The sequence below is a fragment of the Triturus cristatus genome, chromosome 3_1 (assembly GCF_964204655.1).
Source record: "Triturus cristatus chromosome 3_1, aTriCri1.1, whole genome shotgun sequence".
Lineage (NCBI taxonomy): Eukaryota > Metazoa > Chordata > Amphibia > Caudata > Salamandridae > Triturus > Triturus cristatus.
Window position 1 is genome coordinate 663,289,365 of NC_140583.1, and position 14,076 is coordinate 663,303,440.

At 46.5% G+C, this 14,076-nt stretch overlaps 1 protein-coding gene across 1 annotated transcript in view; it reads left to right on the plus strand.

Annotated features, from left to right (window-relative positions):
* FAH (fumarylacetoacetate hydrolase) overlaps positions 1–14,076 on the plus strand; it is a 301,255-nt gene that overhangs the window by 196,642 nt on the left and 90,537 nt on the right. Inside the window, exon 8 of the mRNA XM_085644709.1 lies at positions 12,563–12,662. Within this exon, the coding sequence (XP_085500835.1) occupies positions 12,563–12,662 (100 nt within the window). The remainder of the gene's footprint in view (positions 1–12,562; positions 12,663–14,076) is intronic.

Consider the following 14,076-nt stretch of genomic DNA (forward strand, 5'->3'; position numbering starts at 1 on the left):
AGTCGAGGGACGAGAGCAGCACATAGCATTATATGCGGATGACCTACTTCTCTTCTTGCCGGACGCTGGGGAGGCCTTGCAGGGGGCAAGGGGTTTGCTGGAGACTCTGGGGAGGGTGGCGGGACTCCGGGTGAATTGGACCAAGTCTCGTCTGTTTCCCACCGGCCCGGATGGGTTGCTTCGCCAGGGGAATGTCCCGTGGGAATCCCGGTGTTTGCCTTACTTGGGGACCAGGATTTATCACGATCCCGCTGATTTGTTAGAGGGCAACGTGGGGCGAGCAATAAGAGGGGCGAAAACCTGCTTTGAGTTCTGGGGTACTCTCCCATTGTCGGTGGCCGGCAGGGTCGCCTTAATGAAAATGGTCATTTTGCCCAGACTTCTTTATTACTTTGGAACTCTTCCAGTCTGGATTCCGGGAAAGCTCTTTGCTCAACTGACCACGTTGATTACGGGGTTCATCTGGGGTGCGGGGAGGCGGAGGGTAGCGCTGCTTACTCTACAGCGTCCCAGGAGTGAGGGAGGCCTTGCGTTGCTGGACCTGGAGTCCTATTACCATGCTGCGCAGCTCCAGTGGTTCACAAAGTGGGTGGCGGGTCACATCAGGTGTCCGGAAGAACAAAGAGGGGCGGATCCGAGTTGGTCTCAATTATCTTGTGTGCTGCTCCGGGTGACGGTGAGGGACGCCTCACTGCCTCCGGACTTGAGGGTGGTTCGACAGTGCTGGGCGCGGTTGGCCAGAAGGGCGCGTGTGATCATTCCTTACGCGCCCGAGATCCCTTTGCGAATGTGTGAGGCGCTACCCCACGGGGGAGACTGGAGCCGGTTATTGGCCTGGGAGGAGGCGGGAGTTATGACATTGGGAGACTTATATGAGGATGGTAACCTGCTCCCTTTTGACGACTTTAGGGAGCGGCATGATCTCCCGCGGGGGGACTTCCTATTCCATGCAGCCTTGACTGCGGCCGTCAGGAAGCACTGGCGGAAGGGCATGATAGAGCCGGACACCTCTCTTGCCTGTCAGTATGTAGTGATGGCGGCGGGTATCTTTAAGGCAGTGACTTGTCTCTATAGGCGGATTACTGGCGATATGCGGAAACCCCTGGCTGCCTGCGCGTCAAGTGGGAAGCGGACCTGGGAGCACCTATTACGGACAAAAACTGGGAGGAAATCATGGAGCGCCCTTGGAAGTGTACACGAAATGCACGCTTCCAGCTTATACAGTTTTATGTTTTTCATAGGGCATACCTTACCACTCACAAGATAGCTGAGTACTTTGGTGGGCCAGATGCTTGCCCCCGATGTGGTCATGGTGGGGTGACTTTTCTTCACATGTTCTGGGACTGCCCGCAGGTGACAGGGTTTTGGGAGGAAGTGGCGACGTTACTCCTGACGGTGACAGAGAGGGACTTGGAGGTAGGCCCGGGGGTCTGCTTGCTACATGGATTTCCGCATACTGCAAAGACTAAGGTCACCAGTAGGTTTATTGATCTAGGGCTGGTCCTGGCCAAGCGGGAGATTACTCTCATTGGAAGGCGCGGCAAGGCCCTAATTTATTACGGTGGGCTAGGGAAATGGAGAAATGGCGAGAAGTGAGGGGACTTATAGATTGTGTCTGGCTCGACGCAGTGAAAATGAAAGATCGCACGAATGGGCCCGGGCATGGATGGCGCTCCTGGACTTGTTCAAACGCTCGGCTGTGGGGGATGGGGGAGATCCGGTGGGGGATGATGGGACCCCGGTTCCTTGAGCGCCCTGTAACAGGCTTCCCCCTCTGCTCTTGAGGTACTCTCTGTTGGGATTGCTGGGAGGCGGACCCGACGTGTGGTGGATGAGGCTTTGATGTACATGTAATTCTGATAAGATACTGGCGACATGCTTGGGTGGGTGGGTAGGGTGGGGGGTTCGTTAGGGTGTTTGCTGGGGGATGGGGCGGGGGGTATTCTGGCTGTATCGCACACTCACTGTGGATTACTCTTGTGGATGCACTACCTTGTAGCACGGATACTATTGGGGTGAATGCTGTACAGTCGTAGTTAATGTGGTGGGGTGATCACTGCAATACGTCCTGATTTGGTTGGAGGGCGGAATATTGGGGATGGGGATTGACTGCATTTTGTTCTGTGACCTAATAAAGTCTGTTTAAAAAAAAAAAAAAAAAATGAAGGCTCTGTGCGTTTGATAATATTGGATTTGTTGGAGCCATGCATTTCCAGCGACCTTCCTGGGGTACTCCGTTTCTCCCAGTCTTTTTCTCAAATTGCGTAGTTGAAGTCTTTATCCAGCTTAATTTCAACTTGAGAACAGGTGAGGTACTCCCATCCAGTAGTGACCTATGTAGTCAGGTGATGAGCCTTCATCCTGTACTCATGATGAACAATGTCTGTACGTAGCTATTCTGCTGTGTTTCTGTATTGGATATGCCCCATAATGTATGCCTTTCTGCTAATATGGTCCTGATTCTCAGAAATAAACTGGGGGGGTAGCCCAGTCATGTCTACCAATATGTTGGATGGGATTAAAGCACCATTTAAAAAAAGTCTCCTCCATTAATGTGCAAACTTGTTCCCTTCACTCCACACTTTTACTATGACATAAGTCCAATGTAGGCAAGCAATAAGTCAAGCATAATGGCAGGTACATATAGCGTGGTACCATGCGTGCATCGCAGTGCTCGCCAGTGACAGTGTTGTGCTATTCACTCAAGGCAAGATGTGGGGTTGTGCTACTTAGATAGACACAAAACCCATTGTGCTAGCTTTGTTGTTCCGGTCTCCTGGGTGTTGGTGTTAAACTCGTAAGTGTATCGTCCTGCATGCCAGTGAGTTTGCTATTGGGTTAGGGCTGCTAGATTAGTGCAATCGAAATCTGAAACCCCCGGTCTCCCTTGATTCACCTGCCTTTTCAAAGTGTCCAATGGCCACCCGCGGCGACATCCTTTCCATATTTCGTCCCAACAGCCTGTCCAAATCTTTCAAATGTCATTTAGGGACAATTATCAGCAAGTTTGTGTTATAATAATGTAAGCGAGGTAAGTTTATCATCTTGGAAAGGGCTATTTAGCCAGCTGTTGTAATTGGAAGAGATCTCCAAAAATCACCGGTAGCCGAAGCAACTGTACTGTATGATCATAGTTATATTCTAGGGTGTCAATTTGGTTATGATTGACTTGTACTCCTAAATATGTAAACATGGCGGTCTCCCCCCTGGAGAAGGTCTCCGCAAGACCCTCTCAAGTCAAGGCGGATTTGGGTTTCATTGACTACAGGCTAGATTTATCCTAGTTCACCTTCAGCCCGGACAAACTTCCTAAGTTGTCAAGTTCTCAGATAATTGAACCAAGGTGTGCTCTGCATCCCCGGTACACAGCAGCAGCAGATCGTCTTAAAAAAAGATAAATTATATCCAACAACTCCGCGTTTGGGATCACCCAATCCCTCCCAACCTTTTGGAACTGCACAAAAATGGTTCAATAGCTAAAACTAAAATAGATGGGGCTGCACCATCTCGTACCTTGGCAGACCCAATGTTGCTCTGAGATCACCCGGCCCATTCACGTTTGTGTGACAGGCAGGTTGTTAAGGACCTTGATCTATGAAAGGCTCATCCAAGACCAAAGCAAGTCAAATCCTTGTGTAAGTATCACCAGTTCAGGAAATCACATGCTTTTTCTATGTCAATCCTTACTAGTGCCGTTCTGGGCCATGCCCTAGGGACCACTACCATAATCTTTTGAACAGCCGTCTTATGTTCTGCGATATACTATGTACTGGAATTAAGCCATTTTGGTCTTGATGTATAAGGTGAGGCATGTGAGGTAGCAACCTATTAGCTAGTATTTTCTAGAGTTTTTTATAATCCACATTCAGTACAGAAAGGGGCCTGTATGCCAGTCGGTCTTTGGGAGGGTTGCTGGATTTTAGCATGGATGTGACAAAGGCCGCCAGTGACGTCAGGAAGGTTTGTTTTATATTGCAGTTAACATAGGGGTCAGTTGCTCCGCAAAGGTCATGTAAAATTACATGGGAAGGCAGTCTGCACCTGGAATCTTACCATGTCCTAGTAGCGAGGTGGTGTCCTTTACCTCTTATGAAGAAATTGGTTGTCCCCGTGTGTCATCACCTTGTTGTATGAGCTGAGGAAGCGAAATATCCATTAGGAAGTTATTAATGTCAGCGTCCGAATTATTGTGATTATCATATAGTAGTTTGTAATAGTCAAGGAAAGCCTGATGAATTGAAAGCCCTATGATACTAGTCAGGGGCATACTTCTTTTATGGGAGCTAATTATCCAAGCTAAAATTCTTACGTATATATCCCTTTCTATGTGTCGACGAGCTGTATATGCTGCAACATATAGACAACATTGCCTCTCGGCTAGAGTGACATTTGTTTTTTTGGCGTGGTGTAGGGCATCAGTCTATGATTTGTCTGAGACCACTCTACTGTCAAGATCCCGATTCTAGCTCCAGTAGTTGCTAGTCTATTTACCTCCTGATTCCCACTAATGTGCTGATGCAGGGGTCTTCCTTTACTGCTTTAATGGCCTCCCATTCTGTTAGGTGGCAATGACTTGACCCTTCGTTCTCCACAAAGCAGTGCTCTAAGTGTTCTCTCAATGACATGCCGGATCATTCAAGGTGTCGTGATGAAGTTAACATGTAGAGATGAGCGATTGTAACGCCCTGAACGTCTCAGGATCGTTTAACAGACACGATAATGAGAACGCAACCACTTGTGAAGGTTTAGTTATTTTAATGAAGGCAAAAATAATACAAGGAATAAACAAAGGTTATAGGCACTGGAATCCTCCAGGCTAAGTACGTTACCAGCCCACAGCACGGATGGTCCTAACCGTCCTCTGCATATACGCCGATCCCGGCGTATGCCAACAGAGGGCAGAAATGAAATGGCCGACAATGCCAATCGGTAGGCTGTGAGGGGCACGAAGAGTGATGGGGAGAATCGAGGAGTCAGGGAAACACCCAGCCGGGGTCTCTACCTGAAGGGAGCAGCCGCTCAACCTCTTCCTCAGACTGCACCGGGACGCGGAGTCACCTCCTGGTGATGCGTCACCGATACCCCAATCACAAGCAAAGAAGACTGAACCGAGAGCAGCCGCTCGATCGATCCCGTGGACTTCCGAGTCTGTAACGCAGCAAACACCTCCTGGTGTGCGTTACAGCTGGCAGTCCCTGTATCTCTGGTCGGGCTGGGAGTTACGACTCCAACCAGCAAAAGCGCCACTGCGCTTTGACTCAGCCGAGTCAAAAAGCGAAGCTCAATGGTTATCCGGTAGAGCTTCCGGGTCCTTCACAGGTGACGATGGGGCAAGACACGGCCCAGGGAGTAACGACTCGACCTACCTCCGTTCTTGCCTTACTGGAGCACCACTCCGGAACACTGCTCTTCACTAAGCAGGTACGTCGGTGTAAACACAATATCCGACAGCGTTGTACCTCCCGGTTCCTCCCTTTATAGGGCGTGTTTTCCTTGAGTTATGTAACAGCTCTCCTGTTTACATAAGGGCGTGTTTTCCTTGAGTTATGTAACAGCTCTCCTGTTTACATAAGGGCGTGTTTTCCTTGAGTTATGTAACAGCTCTCCTGTTTACATAAGGGCGTGTTTTCCTTGAGTTATGTAACAGCTCTCCTGTTTACATAACCTCTCAACCGCTAAGCATCCTGGGAGATGTAGTCCGTTTTCGCTGGTTACCGTTTTCCTCCCCTCGCATGACAGGAATTCTTGACAGCGATACCCCCTCCCTCATGAAATGTGTATCCGCTTTGGATTGTAGTCAGAGATGGTCCGGCCTAGATACTAAGCCAAACTGATATCCGTTAATAGGGTTGGGGCAAATTATTTGATCTAGTCGAATGTGCAAAAAAAAACTAGTGAGTAATAAGAGTATTCTTTCAATAATGGGTATTTGAGGTGCTAAACATCACTATATGACCATTGTGGAAGATCATTACTTTTTCTTAAGTGGACCGCTGAGTGTCCTCCTTGTCTGGTGCTTCTTAGTATTTCATCTTGCTCCCTGCAAGTTGAGAATATTGGCCACCATGGATCTGAGAGGGGCCCAGAGAGGGTGGTTTTGCCAGGAGCCAATGTGCTCTTTCAAATGAGAACTAACCTGATAGCTGCCAAACGGTACTGTTTCACACAACCAGGACTCAAGTATTGTTTGCGTTTCTTTTCTTTCTGTCCCTTCCTTCTGTCATGCCAAGGATGCAGACGTTGTTACTCCTGGCCCTGCCCTTAGCGTTCTCGGCTCGGCTTCTAGGAAGCTTACTCGGTCTGTGAACCCTTGGATTTGTTTTCGTAAGTCCAATGTCTGAAGTTGGAGCTCTTGGAGCATTAACTCTGTGTGTTGAACTCTATCAGAGAAGTTGCATTGATCATCTTCGCCATGAACCTTTCCATCCAGTGTCGTTCTGGTTTCCACAATGGCCTCTAAAACTCTAGCCAATGTTGTTTGAGCCGTCTGTCAAGTCCGTTGTTCTGGAAGTTCCATGTCCATTCACTGGCATGATGATGCCTTTGTGGTCAGAACCTTCAGTCTCAGCGGCTACGGTAGATTTTGTGATTGCTCTGGGCCTTCCCATTGTAGTGTGATGCACCCACCCACCGATGACCATATAGATAGTTGCAGCTCTCTCCAACTGGTGAGATGCACTGGGGGCACAAGCAGCTGGTGATTGTTGAGGGGACCCTTGTTGATTGAGAGGGGATGTTGTCTCTAATTACATCTGGGGAAGAATAATCGAGTTGTGGCAGCTGGAGGAAAAATGTGACCTAATCATGAACCTCCACCCAGGATCAAGCCAGAAGCCGTGCAAGTGAAGTCAGCTGGGACCTCACCGCTGCTCAGACTGGGAGAGGAGGGCAGGTGATAGGACCTCTTAAAGAGCAGCAGCGGGTAGAGTCAGCCAATGTTTCCTATGCAATTCTCCTCCTTTTAACGCCAATTGCCATGTGGTAAGTGCAACCTTTTGAAGGGCGCTAGGCCAGTGGCATAGGTGGTGGAACTGATCTCCCTGACAGTTCCAGATGGGGAAGGGGAGGGATCCAGGTGCCTTCCTATCTGCTCACCCTGCGTCTCAAAACCGTCACAGTGCTTAACTGCAGGGCCCTCTGATATTTGAAGGAGGTTCCAGCCTGCTAGTAGATTGCAGTTGTGGTGTTCAGCATAGCCTTCAAGGAGCTACGATTTAGTTAATGTGCTTCCTTCTTGTAGGGTAGGCCAGGAGGTTGTGAACAGCACTCTACTGTATGGCTGTTCTTTGGTGTTAAGGACTTCTCTTCTGGGGGTCAGTGGAGCCCAGAAGCGACAGTTTTCAAGCTCAGCTAATCTCACAAGATGGCACTGGTAGCCTGTCCTCATTAAGATGTATGTCAACGAGTCTGTAGCCAGCAATTGCTGGAATAAAAGGTCACGGGGCAGGGGGACACCAGCCCAAAGCAGTACACAAGAGGGTGGTCTGAAGGCCCCCAGCACACAGGACATCCATGTGGGAGTGGTCTCCATGAGGCTCAAATTCCCCTGTACCAATCTGGATCCGAAGATCTGGAGGCCGCTGCCCACTCAAGGGAAATATGCCTGGGCTTCAAGTGAAGATCTTGGGAATGTTGGTGGCCTGTTCTGGAGCAGGCAGCAGTTGATGGGCCCGACCTTTAAGGAGCCCCTGTAACGCAGGGCTAATGTCACAAACCTAATCAGGTTCCAGGAGTTCAAGGAGAGAGTCCTGGGTCGCCGCCCTCTTGGAATTCCCCATCTTAAGGACTTGCCAGGATCAAGACCCAGCTCCCAAGTCCCTCTGGCCAAGGTGCCCACAGCAAAGCCTCCATGGAGCGCAAATTGCGCTCGGGAACTTCTTCACAGCATGTGGGCTCTGATATGTTAGCTGCCTCACTCATGTCAGAGATGCAGCCAGAGGGCCCTGGCTGTCCCCCCACAGGCCATCACAGGACTGTGGTCGCCACCTTGGGTAGATGCTGGGTTGTGCAACCCGCTCTCCATCGATCCTCTGAGGTGTCTGGCGCAGGGCTGTCTGAGGGCATTAACCGTATGCAAGTGTGTCTGGCTGGCGGACTCCCGCTCTGATGTTTGCTCTGCCTAGGTGTGCGGGAGGCCCTGGTCGCCAGCCCTCCGGCCTCTACCAGGCATATGGCCACCATTTCAGATTGTTTCCAGAGAACACGAAGCAGCCGAGAGCACACTTTGGAGCACATTCTGGATCCATAGCGGTCGGAAGTTTGTAGCAGGGGTGTCTCTGCAGCTTGGAGGTCCCTGATCTGATGTCTGCCATGCCCATAGATTATATCAAAAGGCCATAACTAGCTGAGCCGACACCGAAGCTCTCTTTGGTGCTTTCGCCATGTTATACAGCCAGGCCGTGCCCCCAAGCGATTGAACACAAGTGCATTTTTAATGTATCTTTGCCTCAACAGTAAAGTCATTCTCACTAGGGAAATGTGTGCCAAATGATGTGCGTCTACCAAACGGTTAATATGGCGGTATGTAATGTTAAATGCATTACAAAAGTTTCCATTATCATTTAAAGCCCCAGTTGCAAAATCCCACTCATATATAACTTCACTATCATTGTGAATTGTTCATGATTATTAAAAATTACCTGAAGGTAATAAGAAAAAAACTTTGTCTAACAAAATGCTGGGCTCTCTTTTGCGGTTCTGCACAGCTCATGCTTGAAATGTGTAGGAATACAAGTGGACATCCCGTCAGTTGCTCTTGCCTTCCCATCTTTTCCTGGTGGTGGGAACGCGGGAATGAAGAGCAGAGGGTTGGACAGTAAATATAGGACATGCCATACATAGAAGTTCATTGGAGATTATGGTGATGTTAATGCTGTACTTCTGAAACAAAAAACAAAGTTATATTTGTAGTCTTCACGTGCATCTGACACTCCATCTTTGCCCTACCGTTCAGTTCCTCTTTTCTGTCTAAAATAGACTGCTGATCTATTTTGTTTAAGCGGAATGAGTGCATATTGTATATAGAGTTACAGATGGGTTACTGACTGTTTTCACTGAGGGGCCCTGAACCACCACAAGTATATATAACGAGTTAAGCTTGAGTTGTCACTCAGAACCCCAAGTTGAAACACATCCCCATTAATCACATTTACCCGTCTATGTATATGGCCGTCTCAAATCGTTTGCCCCTGCTTCCAACATGTACGCAGGGGCAGAGTAATAATAGGGGAGCCATACGTAACTTGGAAAAATAAAGTTAATAAAAACTGCCCTCCTACCACCCACCCCCACCACTCTTGAGATTCACCTCCCCATTAAAAAATAAACTCGACTTTCTGCCATCCACCTACACCACCCTCCGCTTATGCTCTCCCGTGCACAGACAAAAAATACCAGGCCTCCTACCACCCTCTGCGCTATACCACCCTCTTCCATCCCAAAGCTACATTCCTAGCTCACATTGAGAGCCAGCACCATGCTTAAAGCAGCTTCATTTATTTTGTTTTAGGTATCCCCTTTTGAGTTATACATGTTTGTTTATTTAGGTTTATGATTCAAATAGACATGCATAATTTAATAAGCAGGTTAAACATTAACAGTGTAATATTTTATCCTGCTCAAATGTATTCGTGTTTGGTTTTTTACGCCTTGAATCGCTTTCATTGTTCTTCAAAAAAAAAAAAAAAAAAAGTTTATCTCGATTTCACAGTTATTATTTTTAAACAATGAGCAATTTTTTTGCACAATGAGTACTTGAAAGACTAGAGAGGCTTTACTAATAATGGTTTATTATGAAAATGTTCAACAATGGAAAAAATTAGCTTTTTTTATTTTTATTTCATCACAGCCTTTTATACAGATATTAACTGAGACATATACATTTTCCTTGATACAATATATGGTATATAAAGTGAGCAGCATGCCTTTCCTTAAGCGAGAGGGGAATAAAATCTGTAATCCAGATCAGAAAGAAAAAATATTACACCTACATTGTTACATACACAAATGAGTAAACTGATTCAGAAACCCACGGGTAAAAGGGATCAACCATCTCCATAACATACATTATTGCTGCTGATTCTCTCTCCATCTATAAATGGGGCCCCAGATGCGCTTTCCTAGTAATCTCCCCTTTTTTCCCTTTCTCTCATAGATACTTTTCTCAAGATTATATATAGACGATAGTCTGGCTAGCCATTGTTGAAACGTAGGGGCTATTTTGTCCAGGCAAACTGTGGAGATGCATATACGCAATACTGCCATAACTAAAAAGAGGAAATATTGTGACGAATCTTGCCTACCCTCATTATGAATCCCCAAGAGAATTACCATTGGAGTAAGGGAGACTTTGATTTCCAGTGTTCTAGCCATAAACAATTCGATCATTTTTCTCAAAGGTTGTAGTCGCGGACATTTCGCGAACATATGTACTATTTCCACGTCCGTACTATCACACCGTGGACACCTAGTTCCTGCCTGTTCCCCCCCCCCCCCCCCCCCCTCCCCCCCACTGCGCAATCTTTGCTGGTGTGAAGTACAAAGTAAAAATTATTTTCTATTGTTGGGCTTGTAGCCCAACGGAACATAGAAGGGTATAGCCAAACTCTAAAGAAGCTGTGAAACTGTCAGGATCTACTCCAAGTTTATCGATCCACTTCACGTACTTTTCAAGATCGTCATTTTTTAGCAGTGAGAGTTCAGCATAGATCCTTCGGATAGTACAGTCGTCCCCTTCCCTAATGACATCCATAATTTTATTTTTACTATATCCACCAGGTCCCCCCCTTTTTCCCACACATAAAGCTACGAATCTGTAGGTATTTAAAAAAGCTCCTATTACCAATGCCATAGGTATTCTGTATATCTTCAAACTGCCGGATTCCGAGGTGCCCCATTAAATTCCCCATTCTCTGGATCTCGCGCCCTTCCCATTCTGCCATTATAAAATCGAGAAGAAAAAAAAAAAGGAAACCAGGTGCTATTAGATGGAAAAGAACTTCTCTTCACGGATTTGAGATTGAGGTTCATCCACTAGCTCTAAACAAATTTCCTTGCTGAAGGCTACTGGGTAGGTGCATTGAGCCGTGCGTTCTGCTCATCAACCGAGTCGGAACATAGCATCTAAGAAGCAGAAAGGAACGGCAACTGGTGTTGCTGTACTGAACATTGCTTCATTTGTTCAGAAAAGGAAGGTGTGTGGTCCATCCATAAAACTCAAGTCCCTTTTGGTGCTCAACTTAGCCAGCCTAAGGAAAGGAGGGGTTTGTTTGGGTTATTAACGTAAAGAAGTCCAGTAATATTGTATTAATGTAACAGTATTTTCTATTGTTCTGCCTCCTGACAAGTATCATTGCCACTATCTTGCTTAATTTGATAATAGTTATTATTGTGTGCACTTAAATAGAATTTTGATTTTAATAAATCTTTAAAATATATATCTGAGTTCTAGTGTCCTTAAATGTGTCTATTCACTAACTATTACTGTGAAGTCTTACAGGACTGATTGTTATCTAAAATGCGCCTTACCCAAGTAAGTAATGCACAGTGGGTTGCGGGTGGTTGTAGTCCAGAGTTCGGTCTCATGTTGGTACATTGACGACGACTTAAATGCCAAAGAGTCTAAAAAAACTATTTTTGGACCATGTTCTGGAGAGAAATCCAGAAAACCTATCACTGCACTGACTGGGGAGAAACCTGCAGTGGCGTCTCCTCCGCTATGGCGGAGGAGCGCCTCCCTACTCCTCTTAAGCAGAGCGAGGAAGAAGAAACCTAAAATGATAATAACTTTAAGTTATTATCATTTTATGTTTGTGTTGCTTTGGTGGCGGGCGGGAGGGGCTGCTCTGCTTTCGAAGCAGGGGAGGAGTGGTTTGCCCACTCCTAAGTGCGCAATGACTGTTTGGTCGGCCTTCTCGGGCCGCCCAAACCAGTCATGCGCACTTTACCCATTCTCCATGCAGGCTGCATTACAGCCTGCGTGGTGAGCAAGGCCAGGCTCCCATTTCCTGGTTGCGCGTCGAACCAGGACTCTCCAAAACCAATCACAACGCTTCACTGCAGTGTTGTGATTGGTCAGGGGAGCCTGGGTGCTAACCAATCACAACGCTGTGAGTGGTCAGTGGAGCCTGCTTCCTGTTCCTTGAGTTACACGAGGAGAGCAGGAGCAGAGAGGCGGTGCCTGGCAAGAAAGTAAGTTTAGTTTTATATTGCCCGATATCCAGCGACCCCACTTCTTTGGACTTGATATGAGCCACTGTACATCTCAATACCCAGAGAAATGTGTAATGATGTCTTATTTTTAAGTATGTGCTGACACTTCCTCTGTGTATGTGCACTGATTGACTTCTTTCCTTGTATGTCTTGTGCTGACATCTTTCCTTGTAGTTGTACCAATAGTCTATTGTATTATTTATGCTGATACATATCCAGTGTGCGTGCACGGACATATGATATGGCAAGTTCCTGTGGTGTCTTCCTGTCTTGTATATAGTTGTGCTGATTAGTGTTTTTGGCGCCTTTATCTATATAGAGTTGTGCTGACGCTGTCATTTTGGTGTGGCAGGCATTCTTTGCAGGTCCCGGAAATCCACTGGGAGAGCCTATTGTAATTGAAGAGGCCGAGGAGCACATTTTTGGGATGGTCCTCATGAACGACTGGAGTGGTAAGGAATAAGTGCTGATGTTTTACAGATGCTGATAGGATCTATATTATTAAAGAGAAGACACATGCAGATAACATTTTCAGAGAACCCCTACAACCAACATTTTCAGAGAACCCCTACAACCAACAAAGTACAACACATATTTTCATTAATATTATTTTGTCTGCCAAAATTAAAACATAAATATAAAAGCATCTGCAAAAACAATGTTGTTGCTCGCCCTATTTCATCCTCATCTGTTACCCTTTCCCTAGCAGGTAAACCCACTCTAAAACATTTATTCACCCAAAGCCTAACTCTAATGCAAACCATACCCCTGCCCACTGTTGCTTAACTTATCTTACATGTAGTACTCACTCTAACCACAAACCTATTTCAAACCTATGATAACCCTAAGCCGGGCCCCTAATCCAAGCCTTGCATCAACTATGAGCATAATGAAAACTTTTACTAGACTTGAACAGCATAGACTCGTTGAACTTAGTCAAGTCATATTAATGACTTGCCTCAGCCTTTGTTTGTAATGCCTTTTCATTGTGTGTGGCCATGAATGGTAAGGGAGGACTCATGCATAGGTGCCCTTCTTCTAGAAATGACCTGTGTACAGTACCCGGATACTCCCAGTAAATTTCCAGTTATGCTGCTAAGGGAAAACACGTTGGTTTGGGCTGTCTGTGCAGTGCTACACCAGTATTGTAGACTTCAGTTCATGTGCACCCTGCCTCCCCCCTCCAACGTAGATGTTCTCATTACTCCAGTATTGGAACTTTCATAGATTCCCATGCTTGTATCATTCACTGTCGTCGGAATAGGATTCCTCGGTATACATAAAATAGCAATAGAAACCATTACCAAAACAGAACCTAGGCCTAGGTCTATTCTTGTTTTGCAACCTATCAACCACTTTTTGTAAAAGAGACCAAACAAAATGAACAACCAATCAGATTAGCCTCACCCCTTAGAACCCTCCTGAGAGAAGCTCAGAAGCTCAGATTTTCTACCACACGTTGTGCTAGGGAGTCTACACTGAGCTCTGCTCAGTTTTTTTTTCCTATTATCCTTAAATCCACAGTTTTTTCTCCAGTTTTTCTTCAAGACTCACTTGGACTTCGGATCAAAATGTCTGACAAGGAAAAGAAAGCTCTTTTTAAAGCCTGTGCAACTTGTGCTAAGAAGAGGTTGTATGTGGAGGACAAACATAAGGATTGTATTTACTGTTTGTACCCGGACCACAAGGCAGCAGACTGTAAAATATGCCGCAATTTCTCCACTAAAGCTCTACAAGACCGCGAGGGACGTCAAGGGAAGATCCAGTTTCCAGTGATCGTGACGACACAGCCTCTGCAACATCTTCCAGAAGGTCTGCAAAAAGGGTTTGAGTCTCCCCTTCACCTTCTGTGGAACGTCCTGGTAA